The sequence below is a fragment of the Anastrepha obliqua genome, chromosome 2, assembly GCF_027943255.1.
Source record: "Anastrepha obliqua isolate idAnaObli1 chromosome 2, idAnaObli1_1.0, whole genome shotgun sequence".
Classification (NCBI taxonomy): domain Eukaryota; kingdom Metazoa; phylum Arthropoda; class Insecta; order Diptera; family Tephritidae; genus Anastrepha; species Anastrepha obliqua.
In genome coordinates this window covers 122,586,900-122,604,051 of record NC_072893.1, presented here as the reverse complement: position 1 = coordinate 122,604,051, position 17,152 = coordinate 122,586,900, and the positions used below count along the sequence as shown (strand labels likewise).

The 17,152-nt window shown below is 38.5% G+C and overlaps 1 protein-coding gene across 2 annotated transcripts in view; it reads right to left on the bottom strand.

Annotated features, from left to right (window-relative positions):
• LOC129238025 (homeobox protein B-H2) overlaps positions 1–16,359 on the bottom strand; it is a 28,856-nt gene extending 12,497 nt beyond the window's left edge. Inside the window, exon 1 of one of the 2 annotated variants that reach the window (XM_054873057.1) lies at positions 16,032–16,359. In XM_054873057.1, the coding sequence (XP_054729032.1) occupies positions 16,032–16,059 (28 nt within the window). In that variant the 5' untranslated portion in view covers positions 16,060–16,359. Of the gene's footprint in view, positions 1–13,659; positions 13,827–16,031 lie in introns of those variants that run through there. The other variant, XM_054873056.1, reaches the window with a different exon arrangement.
• Positions 16,360–17,152: the final 793 nt, after the last annotated feature.

Below are 17,152 nucleotides of genomic sequence, written 5' to 3'. Positions count from 1 at the left end.
TTTCTTGCAAATTTCCCAGGTTTGCAAAGAAATAGTCGCCAAGATTTTTTTATGGCTTCATTGAAGTGTAGAACATTCAGAGAGGAGATATTGTACCGACTCAATTTCTTCTCCACAGCGTCTGCAGAAGTCATTGTAAGGTACACCCATTCTACTGGCTAGGGCGCCTGTAGCGCAGTGGTCCGTTATAACATCTGTGAGGACGCTGGTAGTTGAATACAACCAGGCATTTTGTTATTTTAAGACTCAGTTTTGGCCAGCGCACTTTTGAGAACCTGCAGTTAGTAGTCAGAGACCATTTTCTTTGGCATCCGCGGTTATGCTCAAGTCAATTGCAGTGCATAACTCGTTTAGAGGAATGCTTATGTTCTCTACCACTCGCTGAAGGTCAAGCTCAGAGCCTTTCTTTGCACACTCATCCGCTCTTTCATTTCGCTCCACTCCAGAGTGGTCGGGGACCCAGCAAAGTGTGGTGCTGTGTTGTTGGATAAGCGAGAGCGACCTCTTGCATTCTTTAACACATCCTGCATTGATGCCCGTTGAGGCCAGTGCTTTGGTCGCTGCTTGACTATCAACAAAAATGGTAAGGCTTGCACTTGAGGTAAGTTCATCAGTCTTATCGTTTTTGCTGCTTTGTCGTCTATAGCGTAGATCTCAGCTTGGAAAACGCTACACCATTCTGGGCAGTCTAAAGGAGCAATTTAAGGATATTTGCTCCGAGTACAGCCCTGTTCAAGTCTCAGTGCCCATCTTTGAGCTGTCAGTATAAATAAAACTGTCGTCTGATAAGACTGCATCCTGTCAGGTATCCGTATTTTACAGTCTCTGTTCAAATGTATCTTGTGTTCCACAGAGAGTAGTACTGAGACCTGACCATGCGTGTTTTCTTTTAGTATGCCCGCTGCTTTAATGCTTTTATTGCATATTATTCCTACTGGGCAAGTGCGGACATAGCACAACTTACTTGTACTTATCCCAGAAATTTCCCTATTTCTTTACCTTTAAGGATTTCCGCTTGTCGACATTCATGTGCAAATGCGGATATGTGGAAGTCTATTTGGTTTGAGAGAACTGGAGTTGATTTTTGGACGAAAAGTCACGTCAGAACAATTTAGGAAGCAATTACTTGTCAATAACCATCCTGCACTTTTTATCTAGGCAAACCCAATTATGAACAATTGTTCGATGTACAGTAGGTTCTGTTTTTATGCGGTAGATACGTTCCGCAAGAAACAGCATAAAAAAAAACAGCATAAAAAAAGCTACTAGTTCTATAGTAAAACTATAGATACGTTTCAAATGCTAAAACCGCATAAATCTGAAATAATGTAATAAAATCGCATAAAAAAGGGCACTAGTCCCATATTATAACTATAGATACGTTCCATAGACCGCATGAATCTGAAATAATTAAATAAAATCGCATAAACAAAATATTGTATTTTTGAAAATTATATCTTTATTTAAGAAACGTCAGAATCGAAAAATAAATTTAAGTCAGAAATAGAATCAGGCAATACCCACTTTCGTCACTTTAGGAAATGTACACGTCTGATCTAGATAGTTATGCAGGCGGTTCCATACTTGTAGGGTTAGCATTTCTGATGTAATCTGTGATGAGTTTTTGCTTAGCTGGTTTAGAATCTTGTTTATATGTACAATTCCCGATAGGTCGACATGCATTTTGTAATTTAAAAAAAAACCGCACTATTTCAAAACCGCATAAAAAAAAGCCGCATAAAAACAGAACCTACTGTACATGAAAGGTATTTGCTATGGTACCTCGCAAATGCTACATTAGAAACAGCGAAACAAAATTCTTCTTCATTAGCTTATTCCCACTCAGTATAGCTCTTTCCTCCTTCACCATGCACTCGAAATAACGGTAGTCATTGAGCATTTAGTACTTGTATGAGGTTGGGGAATAAGTTCGTAGAGTATTTACTGAAGACTTTTATTTAAACAAAAACAATAATTATATAAATAAGTTAGTCAATTATATATTCGCCGTTGCTGTTTACAACCTCTTCCCACCTCTGCACCAATTTGTTGATGCCAGTCGCCCAAAAATCGCCTGTTTTGGTGTCAAAGAAGTTGTTGAGCCAGTTTTTAAGGACATCTCTGTTATCGAAGGTAACACCCTTCATATGGTTTGACTGGGAGCGGAAAAGATGGTAATCGTTCGGTGCAAGGTCCAGAGAATACGGCAGAAGCTGAAGGACCTCCCATTCGAACTCTTGGAGAGCAGCTTTGACGCCTTGAGCAACATGGGACCTGGTGTTGTCGTTAAGAAGTATGGTTTGACCATGTCGATCAGATCTTTTCAGTAGAATAGCCTCATTCACGCGGTGTAGCTGGCAATATAGAGTTCCTTGTTGACCGTGGCATTCTTTTCGAGCATATCCCATTGCACCAAGCCCTCCCAGTCTCACCAAACACATATCATGATCTCCTTAGGCTGAAGATCCGGCTTGACTCTCGGCTTAGGGGTATCTCCTGGAGCCACCCACTCCTTTCTTTGCTTGATATGCTGATGTATGGGCACCATTTCTCATCTCCCGTGACGATACGGTACAAAAAGCGCTGTTTATGACCGCGAGTTGCTCTATAGCGGGCCAGGTTTTCGGTGATCCCATTAAATGAAGATAATTGAGAATCGTTTTATGATCGCAGTTCATTTTTTCTGCCAATTCACGACTTCAAAAGTGATTTGAGACGTTTTTCATCGAATTCAGAAGGCCTACCGCTACGTCAAAGTCGCCATTTTTGAACTTTGCGAACCATTTTCGTGCTGCAAACTCGCCTATGACATCTTCTTCATACACGTCGCAAATGTCCCGGGCTGCTTCGGCAACTCTTAGACCTCGATGAAAATCAAATAAGAGCAAGCGTCGAAAATATTGATTTTTGCCTCCTGGGTATTACATTTCTAACCCTCAAAACTAGTAATAAAAAATTAAATAGCTCAAAAATACGATTAACGTAGTTTTGTAGAGCGGAAAAAGTTGAACAAAGAATTTGTTTGAAATTTTGTTATTCCAAATTGTGCTTGAAAATCGCACAAATCGCAAAATCGGTTAAGGCTGAATATTATTTAGACGTTTTAAAGCGTTTGCGCGAGAACATTCGTCTTAAAAGGAAGGAATTGTGGGACAACAAGTCATGGTTCTTGCATCACGATAATGCACCAGCTCACACATCACGTCTTGTTCGCGATTATTTGAACAAAAATAATGTTAATATCGTTCCGCAAGCACCGTATTCGCCTGATATGGCTCCATGTGACTTTTTCCTGTTTCCCAAGCTCAAGTTGCCGTTCCGTGGAAAACATTATTTTGAGACAATTGAAGTCATAAAAGAGAATTCGAAGAACACGCTCGAGCTTGACTTGTTTACAGTAGCACAGAAAACAAACTATGTGACATATCACGCTGAAATTTGCCATGTAAGCTTATAACAGTCCTACCAAAAAACAAAAAATTTATTTTTGCCATATGTCATCCGCGGACCCCTTTATTGATACCGTCTCGTTCATATTTGAGTAGAAGGTAAAATATAAAAACGCTATTAACTTATTCCCCAACCAATACATCTTCGTAAAGCCTGACAGCTCATTGCGACACCATCTCAAGTATCTGCCGTTGCTTTGCGCAAAGCTCCACAAATCAGCATTTGAACTCTTCATTCGCTCACCTCAACGCTGGTATCTAAGTGGATTTCATACTTTAAATTTACATCTATCAACAGCAAAATGTGTGCTGGATGTTTAGTTTCTGTCATAACAGGAGAATGCTTTATTTTTTCCGCGTTCACTGCAAGGCCCTCTCACCTCTTCTGATATCCTATCACTTCTTCTAAAAACACGCCTGATATCAAACAACTTGGAGAGATTCCACCAATTCTGATGTAGCGGTGAAGTTACCCAGTGCGGGTCTTTGCGCTAAACATACGAAATTCTAACATAGAGCCTAAAGTAGGTAACTTTTCTTGCTATCGAAAAAGAGCTTTAAAACCTACAAGACGATTTTGGCGTCCGATCCTTCGTTCAAGGATATGTTCTAGTTGATGGATTGTGAATCTAATACTTGATTGATTAACAAATTGTGAAGCCAAACTGATAAGATGTAGTCAACTCACTAATGGTATCTCAAACAATATGACTTCTAGAACCGACAGTATTCAAAATTCCAATTCCGTAATACTTGGTGTAGATGACATCCTAAACGTGTGACTAATCCATCGCCACTTTCTGCGTTTGATTTGCTATAGGATGGGTACCTCATTCGTTGATCTCCATAGTGCATCGTTGCTAATGGTGTTTGGCCAGAATATTCTACGGATAACGGGAACGCATTTTTGACGAAAAATTGTAGCCTCTGTATGATGGTGTTGGAGATCAGCCATGTTTCACTTCCGTACAGCAATGCAGACTTTACACATAAGTTGAATATTCGCAGTTTAGTACGCATGGAGATTTGTAAACTCGCCCATATTGTATACATTCGCCCGAAAGCCGCCCTTGCTTTGTTTAGCCTGCAGTTGGCATCTTCATCTGCTCCTCCGTCTGTAGTTATAGTGCACCCGAGGTAGTAGAAGCTTTTGACAAGTTCCATTGGACTGCCGTGAACCATTATAGGTCTTACTTTATTGGCCTTGGCGATGTGCCAGCGTGACTAGTCTGTACGCCTTCGCTGGCATTTCAGTGAGTTTGTGAGAGAGGAGACAGATGTCATCGGCGAAGTCCAGGTCCTCAAGATGTCTGGTGAAACTCCGTACGATGCCTCTTTTGTGCAGGGTCAATTGGCTAATAACGTCGTCTCGGACGATGCCGAAGAGAAGGAGACAATTGTGGCTCAAGCCTGCGTTGGTGGTCGCTGATGTTGCTGTTGCACATCCACTGATGAGGCGGATTATTTTAGCGGGAGCTCCCTTTCTACTCTCTGCAGGCGGAACTATGCTTTTGCTAATCAGCACGCAATAGTTATTGGTCTAAAAGTAATTAATATTGTCTGTTCTAGCTAAGTGTATTTGCACTGTACTGGCAGTAGGTTCCGGGCTCGATCTACAAAACGGATATTAGCTCTCAAGCTTCATTGATTTTTGTCAGGAATGAGTCTTTATTGTGAATTGTTGCTGTAGCCAATTGAATAGCAAAGTCCTATCTCGACAAACAAAACTAACACTTTATAAGTCACTCATCATGCCCGTCTCGTTGTAGCAGAAGCTTGGACGATGAGAATATTCGATGAGACATCCTTTGGAGTGTTTGAGAGAAATATTCAGTGGAAGATTCGCAGGCGTCTGGAATAATAAGATATATGAGCTTTACGACGACACAAACATAGCGCAGCGAATTGTAGATCCAGCCACTCTGCTAGTTAAGTCATGTTGTCCGAATGCTCTGGCTCTGAAAGTAGGTACCAGCGGTACCAGCTGGTGGTAGCAGAGGAAGAAGAAGGCCTCCTCTGCATTGGAAAAATTGGGTGGAGAAGGACTTGGCTTCACTTAGTGTGTCCAAGTGACGTCGGTTAGCACGAGAAAGAAATGACTGCAGCGCTTTGTTAAACTTGGCCGAAATAGCTTAAGTGGTTATCGCGCCAATCAAGAAGAAGAAGATAAGAGTATAGAAAAATGTTTGTCTCTTTCGGCCGCCCTCGGTTGTAGGGCATCTACAAAGACGCACCTCACATATTTGAGTAGGGTCTCGGCCACAGAAAACTCGATGATAAGAGTTAACAAAATTTATATTTTTTAATCTAAAAGTTCTAAAGTAACTTTAACTCTTACGTACCTTTGTCCAACACCTATTTTTGACGTGATAACGTCTTATAATTCGATTTAGCCGGCTGCACGCACGAAAAAATGTGTCGTTACCTTGCTCATTAGTGTTACCTTGCTCATTTGTCGTTACCTTGCTCATTGCCGTTACCTTGAATGAACTGTAAGCGAAAGCGCGGAACGAACGACAAAGCAAACAAAGCAAACGAACGGCAACGTTCGACATCTTGCTCTCTCCTACTTCAGTGAGCGTATATATGTATGTATATGCGCATATGTACAAATGTAAATTCACGTATTTGTATTTGCATATGCCTTCTTATTGATTATTATTAATTTGATTTACTTGAAGAATTTAAAATAAAACCAAGTTTGTTAATAATACCTGTTGTTTTAATGTTATTATTATTTTTTGACGTGATAACGTCTAATAATTCTATGTAGCCGGCTGCACGCACCAAAAAATGCGTCGTTATCTTGCTCATGCGTCGTTACCTTGCTTGAACAGCATGTTATGTTATGTTATGATATGTTATGTTATGTTATGTTATGTTATGTTATGTTATGTTATGTTATGTTATGTTATGTTATGTTATGTTATGTTATGTTATGTTATGTTATGTTATGTTATGTTATGTTATGTTATGTTATGTTATGTTATGTTATGTTATGTTATGTTATGTTATGTTATGTTATGTTATGTTATGTTATGTTATGTTAAAGTATATTATGTTATGTTAATGTTACCTCATTCTCTACATCCATACAAAATATCTATCAAACAAATAAAATTAAAATTTTCTTTTGAAAAATGCAACCATTCAATCAGTATTTTCTTATGACGTTATCACGTTAAACTATCGTCAGTAAACCGACTTTACAGACAACCTCTTTTTTTAACAGAAAAATATCCATCAATTTTGCCCACTGACAAAAAAATCAAAAGAGGTGCCCTAATTTCTTTGAAGGAGTATATAAATTTATATAATTGGCCCTTACTTCCTTTTTGTTCTACAAATGGCCGTCCAGGGAGGGGCTTACAGTTTCAAGCCGACTCCGAACGGCAGATGATTTCTTTTACGGGGAGCTTTTTTATGGCAAAAATACACTCGGAGATTGGCTATTAGCTGCCGAGGGACAACCGCTATTAGAAACAACTTTTTTGCTATCATTTGGTATTTCATGCACGGATATTCCAACCTACGCACTTCGAGATGGTAGTTACGTACCAACTCATTCGGCTACGGCGACTGCCGTGTGTATTTGAACGAGTATTTCCAGTGTAATTATTGAAAATAATTTTGAATAGTAAACTTTCTTTAGCTTCTTTTTTTATAAAAATTAAAAAAATCATTTTTGCGTGTAAATACAATGCAATAAAAACCTTTTTATACAAATAAAAATTCTTAAAAATTCAGTTTTCAATTTTTTTAAATCTTTTATTTATTTACTTTTTGTCATGAAATGTACATTTCCAAAGGATTTAACTTTAAAAACTTTTTCAACTCAGTTTGGCTTGTGAATTTAAAAGTTAAGCCTAGACTCTACACTTTTATTTTCTAGCAAAGCATTCAACCTTATATGTATTCATGCATATCTTCCATTCCTAACAAACCTTACAGTCGTCATTTACGTGAAATATGTGTGTGTGCATTTTTTATTTATTTAATTAACTTGTCTTTTTCACAACTTTTAACATTGAGTCCTTCAAACGGAAGTCACTCCGAATTCATTTTCGTTAGACAGCAAATATGTAATCGCAATAAAAGCAAGCACTCGTCAACGGCCATAATTCGTAGTTAAACTTGCAATTAACTCATAAATAGTTTTTTAATTGCCTGAACAATGGGTAATGTTGCCACTCGTTGCAAAAAGCGAAGCGCATTCAACTTGGCCTGATATCAGTCATGTGAGTTTTATTCATAATTACCATCATGACACTTTTCAAACACACAGGCACTCTCATTTTTCACGCACACATGCACATATAACAGCGCGTATGGGTAATAATTGTACATACATATACACGCGCATTTCCCCTTCATATACCAACCATACAAATACAAAACTTGCTAAAAGCAACTGTGTAATTGGTTAGAGGGGAAAGAGTGTGGGGTTAGTTTACATTTTAATTGCCAAAAAAATATCAGAGACACCAGCATACACGAACGCATAGCGCTGCGAGTGCATAAGTTGCATTCATTTAAAATTGCATACAGCTCTCTAGTTTTCCAGCTTCCCCGCCGTCTCTTGCATTCTCCAAATTCACAGCTACTCTGTGAATTCTTTTTTGGCATCCTTGCTGCAAAACAGATTCAACTGAATGTGTGTGTGTGTGCTTTGGTCTTTGCTGCATGCTGGTTATTGTTGTTGTTATTGTTAGCACTGCAAAGTGGTTGTACGTGACAAATTGCTTATGAACACGTTAACATTTTGAATTCGACAAATTAAATTATTACCTCGAGCGTTTCGCATTTCTATGCACTCGTATGTATTTAGGGGGATTGTGCCTCTGTGAGTTGTGTAATGTGTTATGCATGTTTTGTTGGTTTTTGCATTTTTTGACTTGTGCGTCAAAAAGATTTTTGGCCTATTAGCGCTTTTTGTATGCGGTTACTTTCAAACAATACGTCGCTAATTGGCTGCGAACTGTGAGCTGAGTGATATCCCTATAGACCTTACATATCGACACCTGGGGCAAGTGTTCTAAGTGAAAAATAATAAGTGCCCAGGGGAGTCACAACAAAATAATTGCTTCTAACTCAATGGAAATCTTATTCTCAGCCTCCTCGACTGGTTAACGGAAGTAGCACGGGTACACCCCAGGCAATGCTTCTAACTTCAAAGGATATCATAACCTCTTAGGCTTCTGAATTTTGAATTGAATGTTTACCTGCAACTTAAAGCTTTCACAGGCGCGCTGGTCATCTTTTACCTCCGTGATTAAAACAAATAAGTTTGGAAAGCTGCAAGATGGCACCAGCAACGGCCATGAAGATATTATTTTTACGGATAAAAGCATTTGTACCGTGGAAAAAGTTGTTAATAAACAAAATAACAAAGCCCTTTGCAAGAGTAAAGCAAGAACCACTAAGCAGTTCAGGCAGTTCATCATCCAGCATACGAGTACGTCGTGATTTGTTGCGGAGTAGCCGTTAACCCCTTGCCGTGCCATTTAGCTCGATGAAACTCGGTGCTGTTACGCGTCAACGCGTGTTAAACAGATCAGACTGATGTGCGAGATGATGCAACAGCAATTATGACGTATAGATAGAAACTAACGTTCAATCACGACCCAGACTCGTGATGTTTATGTTTGATCCGGCATCTGTACACGACCTCGGCCCGACGATCTATTAACGAGCCTGGCTCGTCATATTCATGTTTGGGTGAACATTTTCATCACGATTCAGACTCGCTAAAGCACGGCAAGATGTTAAAGGTGTCGTTTATTTTTCATTTTTGCGAAGAACGCATAAAAACTGGAGCAAAAGTGTGCCAACATTCCGGCTTTTATTTCTGGGGGGGTTAATGGGAAAGTGATGCGAATAACCCAGCCTCTGCTCTCCAAACGACAACCTTCACCTACTATCCTAGACTTCTTGTTCTGGTCGTGGTACCCCCTGTTTTTGCTAACGAGGCTCTGTCGACCGAGTCAAGGTGGTATAACCTCTCCATTAGCAAGCAAGAAATTCCCACGTTGTCAGCCTGGTGGCAAACCCGGTATCCAAGGACCCAGGCTCGGATGCAGAAGTTCAATCTCCAACTTATGATAAGCTTATGGATTACTGAAACCGAGAAGCCCTATATTCCACTTAGAAACCATGGGGATATATACGAGGGGGGGTTCAATAAGTACCCGTGTTAGAAATGAAGACACAATTTTTCCAAATTTTTTTTTTCAACATAGTCACCTTTTAGAAAGACACACTTCTCCCAATTCTATGGCCATTTTTTTAGCCCCTCCAAAATATAGGATTTGTCAAACTCTCCAAAATACGTCTCTGTCTCGGCGATGACTTACTCGTTTGAACTAAGTTTTTCCCCCGCTTTACGTTAGGAAACAAGAAAAAGTCACAGGGAGCCAGATTGGGTGAAATCGGGGAGTGTGGCAGCAATTCAAAACGCAATTCATACAGTTCAGCGGCGAGAACTCCGGATGAAAGTGCTGCTGCGTTATCGTGGTGAAACCGCGCCTTCTCGTTCGCCAAAACGGCCTTGTCTCCTTCAATTTTTTGTGAAAGTGGTCCAATAACTCACTTTAGTATTAACCAGGGATCGTTCGTCCGTTTTCTAAAAAATCCATGAGGATGGGGCCGTTCGTCGCCAAGACCTTTTCTGCCATTGGGACTGTCTTCGCCTTCTTTTGAGCAGATTCACCGGGAGAAATCCATTGCTCTGACATATTTTACATTCAAATTATGATTTACTTAGTGTAACTCTGACGAGGAGTCACTCTATAATCAGCTTTTTGGGCTGAATTATTGCCGTCGATCCTTCAAGCAATGCTGAAAATGAACACATGCCACGAAAAACGAGTTCTTCCTCCTGTAGGAACGATTTGAAGAGAAATGAACTTGCATACCATCAGTAATCAAATAATAGTCAAACTTCCTTGGTCACAACTAGGCAAATTGTTCCTAACTCTAAAGAAACTTCGACTAAATATTCCCTACAATGAGGCTAAAGTTGTAAGGATGGAAATTAGTAGCTAGCTTTTATTCAGATGACCATCTGAGCACAAAAAACACAGGATCAATGCCGCCTCAATTACAGCAAACTCATAACAAGACAGCTCGAAAGTATGGAATATCTCTTTAAATGAGTAAGCCAGAGTCCATGTTGTCCCATCATAGGAAATTACCACAAAGTGTACGCTTTGCTACCTATGTTTGAAGGCACAATTGATAGTAGACAGGTCACACCAAACCCAAAAATAATCAGGGCAGAGAGGGAAATCAATTACCAACAGAGGTACGCCACCCAGAGAATCGTGCAGGATATAAATAATTTGATTACGATAAATCCAGGTGAGATTAGATTAAGATGGCGGTGAAAAGGTAAGTGGCAACTAACTAAGAGGCCTTTTGATACCACAGTCTTCAGTTGGCTTCAACTAATTAACGCAGTTTATAAAATTTGGTGCAATTATGCAGTCGGTGATTGGACAAAATCGGCGCGTAATTGCACTCGAATACCGAGAAAGTAGTCCTTCGATTCTTCATCAAACATTTACACAGAAGGTGATTTTCACTGTGCTTGAGAACCAATCCTCGCTTGAAGCCATCAAGGAATTCGCTCTGCCTAATTCATCAACGACCACGTTTCTGGCGATATTTCAATAACCGAGGATCAAAACTACCGAGCGCTTTATTTATCGACAACTGATTGGAGACGCCATTGAATAGAGTTCTGTCTTGCTTAACTAGCCTGAATTTGGTTGTGAAATGCGTCAGAGGTCGACGATCTGTAAAAATAGCGATGCTGGCATGCGCCGTTGTTGTAAAAGCTCAAAATATATACCACCAATTTTTAAAGAATGAAATGACAGGGGCGGCAGAAAATACAGCTATAGGTAGGTAGGGGAAATGGTTGAAGTACCACGCGGGTACTCCTCAAGTAGCACAAAAGAGCCATTTTGATGTCATCATAAGACCTCCAGCAGGGAGATATCTACAGCCAGCTAGATCTGCTGATGTAATGGAGAAGATTGAGGGGATTTAGGTTGGAGCACTGCCTCAGACTGTCGAAGAAAGAAGCACGAAGTGACCTCAATCGTCTAGCTGCCAAGCTCGGACATTTAGTGATCAACAGTCTCCTTCTCTGAAAGGTCTCCACAGCTTCTGCAATGGAGGGTTAAATGGTAAACCTAGCTTTTCCGCGTGTGTGCCGATCGTCTAATGTCCGGTAAACACATGCAGGGGTTTGAAAATTGAATGGCGTGCAGTCCCCAGGACTTTCTTTGGCTTCCTTATATTGTACTGAGGCCAAAGAGTTTTCGAAATAGCACATGAAAAGACTGAGCTGAGAAATAATTCGGGCAATTCCCCTTTAATAACAATCAGGGGAATACACGCTCTAAAAGGCGCCAGAAAATACTTCTTGAAGGAAAAAAATATCATAAATTAAAAAAAAAAAAAAAATGGAAGCATTTTCGTACTAGTAGAGGGTCACAGAAAGTCTCTGCCTCAACTCTACGATCCATCTCGAAGCCGTCGGTCTAACTATAAATGATAGTTCCAGGCTATCATATCAAATTTACTGTCTCAGTCAGTTTACGACTAGGTTACTTCGGGTTATGTCAAAAGATTTTGTGGGATTTAACACGTTGAGTGCCATGTGAGTCCAGGTTGGTCTCACAGTGCGAAGAGACTTTCAGGCCTCGTGGTGACACTTGGTCTCACGGTATAATGTGTGAGATTTCGGTTTGTGCTGATGCAGCTGCTTCATAGAGGCTATTAGTAGTAGTGTATTCACGCCATACTAGAGCCATTGCATTGTTTAGCTGCTTGACCTATGGGTATGAGACCAATGTGGCATCATATGGCCTACATTTTGTTGAACAATATTCTATTGTATTATGTAAAAAAAAATCGTGGCCGGACGAACCCCATTTTTTTGTTGTATGGTGGCACTCAACGTGTTAACCTGTTAAGCGATTAGTTTTTCTTAGACAGCTCGATTTACTGTGCTGAATTAATTTCAAGCGAAGACTGTAGATACAAAACCGGTTTTCAGCCAAATATTGGATTCACCGTGCGCGTTGGCTGAACGATTATGATAACGATTATCAGGAAATTCAGTGTTCATGCTTACTTTATAATGTCAAAATAACAGGGAAATTTTCGTTTTTTGCTTAACTTTAAATTTCATAGCCAATGCGATTTTCTTTTTCGGCATGACGCACATATACGACATTAACTAAAAAATGAACTTTTGAAATTGACGCATATATACGACATAATCATTAAAGAAAGTAGCCGCATATTTATTCTGACCAATCTGTAAACTTCACTCCCTGTCTCAATTAGGGATTCAGGATTTTCCAAAAGCTTTTGTAGAATTTAATAATACTAAAATCAAGTAATCGCATGCTTAGTCTGACCACTCTGTAAACTCCACACCAACAGTAGAACGAAGTCGTATATTATTACCGACTCTTGAAACTATTTAAGTGAGAGTATGATTGGAGAATGGAGAAAGGTGGGGTACGCAATTTGTATAGATGAATGACTTTATGCGTTATTGGATCTTGGAAATTTAGCAGTGCTGCTAATATATATAATAAAATTGTTGAACAGGCGAAAGCCTCTGTTGCTAGCGCTGCATTTGCTTCAGTTAACCTAATAATTTCTTATCATGTAAGCTTTAAAAAAAGTAAATTAAAAAATTAAGAAATTAAAAATTAAAAAAATAATTTTAAAAAAATTTAAGAAAAATTAAAAAAAAATAAAAAATTTAAAAAAAATTTTGAAATAAACGTCTTTTGGTAAGAAATACTAAATGAGTTTTACTATTTGCCTAAAAGTTTACTACGTTTTCAGTTTGTTATTAACGATTACTTTGCATTAGGAAAAGGAAAGTGGATGAAGCATAATACATATTTTTTAATTGCTTGAAGAATTAATTATACTGTCTTCAAAACAAAAACAATGGAAAATTATTTACATCTACAAGTGCATACATAATTTTTATGTTACGCATTTGTCAATGATTTTTTTCAATCTGTTAGAGTAACATAGTATTCAGTCTAAAATTTTTTTAACAGAAATTTTTTTTCCAAAAAATTTCCAAAAACAAACAGAAAACTAGAAAAATCACATTTTTAGCACTCAAAAATTAGTTTTCTGCAAAATTAAATAATTTAAACACTTTTCTTACCGGTGTCCGGCGGCGGTCGATTTATTAAATCTCCCAGCAGATCTCGTATTAAAAACGATTTGGCGCTCTGGTGATGCATTTTGAAGTGTATGTAAGTCTTAAATTGCGTTCTTTACCAAAAATTTAGTTAAAAAAATTATCACTTATTTCTGTATGCCTTTAGTATTTTTATTTTTCCAACTTAATAGTAAGTATTTGCTATTTACGTGTTCTGAATTTGAATACTTTCACAAAGATTGTTTTAAATATTTTTTTATTGCTTCACTTTTAATTTGTATTTCACTTAAATGTAATCTTCCCACTTTTAGTGAAATGCTTTCGAGTTATAACTTCTTTTATTAAAGTTCAATTTAATTTCTTTTTTTTCATGTAAACTAAACTCGAAATTCAATTATTTCTAACGCTTAAGATTCTTATTTATATTCTATATTATTAAGATTTTTTTTCAAAGTCCAATTTCCTGCTTTTTACGCATAACCGCCACAAACGAAGTCAAATGAACAACTGAATGTGTCGCTTAATCCGTTTAACGGTTAAAACACTAGTGTTACACTTGCAGGATAACAGCAGCTAAAATATAATATGAGGACAGCTCGACTGGCAAAATGAATTAACGCAAATTGTTGGCAGTTAGGAGAGTGTAAACAAAAACAAAAAAAAAATGTTTGGCCAAAAATGAGTAAAAAATTGCAATACGCTACTCTCTTCGTACACTGTATTATCACATCTAACCGTTATTTAATGCATGCACATCTCACACATGCATACAGACATACTATCATATTTGTCAGAGCCGCTCTCTCTTTGCTACACTCAATGTTGTTTGCTGTCATCCTGCCACAGGCGCTAAATTGACAACTGCCATCTGTGCTCATCTCAATCGCATGTTTTTGCGCGTGCTCTTCCCCATTTACATTTTAGCTTACGCTCTCCACCACCCACTTTAGCCATATGTTGGCCATTTTGTTTTTGAAAAAATACCACTTTCGCACACTTTATACGCTTACTCACTCGCACTTTTGCATCTTCATTGCTTGCTTAGCTCTTCTACTCGGCCACATTCTTACTCTCGCTCTCGCTCCCGCTACTTTAAACGCTTCATACGCTCTCCACCCACTCACCCACCCATCATTTGCGCTCGTCCTTTAGAAGACATTAAATTTGCTTTTCACTGATTGGTCGCACGTTTAGCAACCCCCTGCAGATTTTGTAAATATTTCTATTTTTTTCTGAATTCAAGCTCCTTGTTCACTTTGCCGCTGCTGTGGTGTGGGCGCATTTAGCATAATTTGTTGGCATTTTAGGCAAATCACATCAAGATTTGCTTTGCCAACATGCATTTCCGGTGTCTTTTTTGTGGCTTCGAAAGGCTAACGCGTGCTACTTAATTAGGCAGCAATTTTGTGCTGAGTGTAACACTTGAAAAGTTTTTCATTTTTAACTTTTTTGGTGAAATACTTTAGAGGTCGAGCGAAAGAAAGCTTTCTTCTTCAAGCGTAAACAGGGAAACGAATTAGTTAACTTCTGAACATTCTTCTTGGCTGCCGCTATAAGTGGCAGAGCGATTTTGACTGAGTTAAAAACCTCGCCCAGGAAAGGAAGATGATTTCTTTCAGCTGAGTGGGAAATGCTTTCTCCATGGAAGGACCACTGAAAAATTTCCAGTTCGCAGAAGTCTACTACAGTAGGAAAAACTCTTAACCACAAGTTTTATGGGAGTTCTCGATATCCAGGCACCCACACTAAGTTTATCGAAAGCTGTTGGGAAACACTATCGAATAGTTCTGAAAATAGTTCTGTTTCGCTAACCAGCTTCAATTGGGTGGTGAAATACGTCAGATATCGACTACTTGTAAACATGGCGATGCGCGCGTCTTGAAAGTGTCCTGACATCCCAAGCTTTAAAGGTGGCAGAAAATACTTATTCTACGAAAAACCTCGTAAAAATAGGACAGGTGGAAGAATTTTCTCCACCTCAGCGAGTTATAGTGAGAGTCTCTGCCTCAACTACACGCTCCATATTGAAGCTGTTGGTGTACCTATAAGCGATGGTTTCAGGCAGACACATCAATTTCTCTGTTTCAGTTAGTATTCGACTAAAGGATATCTTGAAAGCGTTTATGGGATTTAAATCTCTAGAGTCAAGTAATTTTAGTTCGGTCAATTTGTTAACTCTGCTCCGCCGACAAAACCGAATCACACAAGACTATTCTTCTCGGCTGGTGCTATCCTGCTATAAACAAATTCAGCTTATCATTAGAGAATTATTTCGATTGCGAAAAGTTTTTGACCCCTATTTGCCTGTGCATATTATTGTTGACTAGCAGCAAAACCACAGGACCAATTTCAGCTCACCAGTCAAAATTACTTACTACCATTCACTTTGCCGAGTACTTTCATAGAGCTCACTCCTCTGGCAGCTAAACACCCACTTGAATACGAGTTCTTGATGAGTTCCGTTGGCAGGGTCTCTCCCACATTTTCTGAGCAACAGGTGAGTAATTTCCGTTCGTAAGTCGGTTTATCTATACAGAAATCATTCTTCTAAAAAAAAAACTTACTTACAAAGAACTTCATAGGAGTACCTGTCGGATTAGGACTCATCGAGCAAACAAATTATCCAATGAGAATATTTGATATTCGTGCATGAAACATAGAAAAACGTTTTTCGCACAGTGGTCGCTCCTTCGCATGAAAAATCTCTTCATAAAAAAAAAATACCAGTCTAACGGTTAGACGCGATAGAAGTGAAACCTTCCGTAAAACAAACTGAGAGAGAATAAGACGAAAGCAGCATTAGGAGCGGGATAATTATAGGTTCATTATAATATTGCTATAAAGTTCATATTTTATTTTCTTCATTTTATTATTATTCATCCTCAATGTTTTCAATTTCAACAAATGATACGAGTGGCTTATGATAGATAAAATATGATACAAATGCTTTGGTTTCGATGTTGTCAACATATCTTTGAAATACCGCGTCAATGGTTGTTTTTGATCGTGTTGTCGATTCAGTGCGATTGTTACACATTTTTAAATTGAATGTTGTATTGAGAACGTCAATTAAAGGAACCGCTGTGTCCAATGCAAAATTTACGTTAAAATCGCCACTTAAAATCATTGGAACTTTATCGTAATCCTTTCTAAGTATCCGCGATACTTCTGGTGTATACTTTATTAAATTTTCGTGAATGAATTCCGTGATGCTATTTATTGATTTTTTTTTCTGTCGATATTCACGACACTTTTCTGCATTATTTTTCGGCATAATTGCGGTAAATATTTAAAAATGAAAAAATATATATATATAAAAATACTACTACTATTCAGAATTCACAGAAAGAACGTCAGTTCGAATCTCGGTGAAAACACCAAAATTAAGGAAAACTATTTTTCTAATAGCGCTCACCCCTCAGCAGACAATGGCAAAACACCGAGTGTATTTCTGCCATGAAAAAAAGCTCCTCATAAACATATCATAAAATAAAAT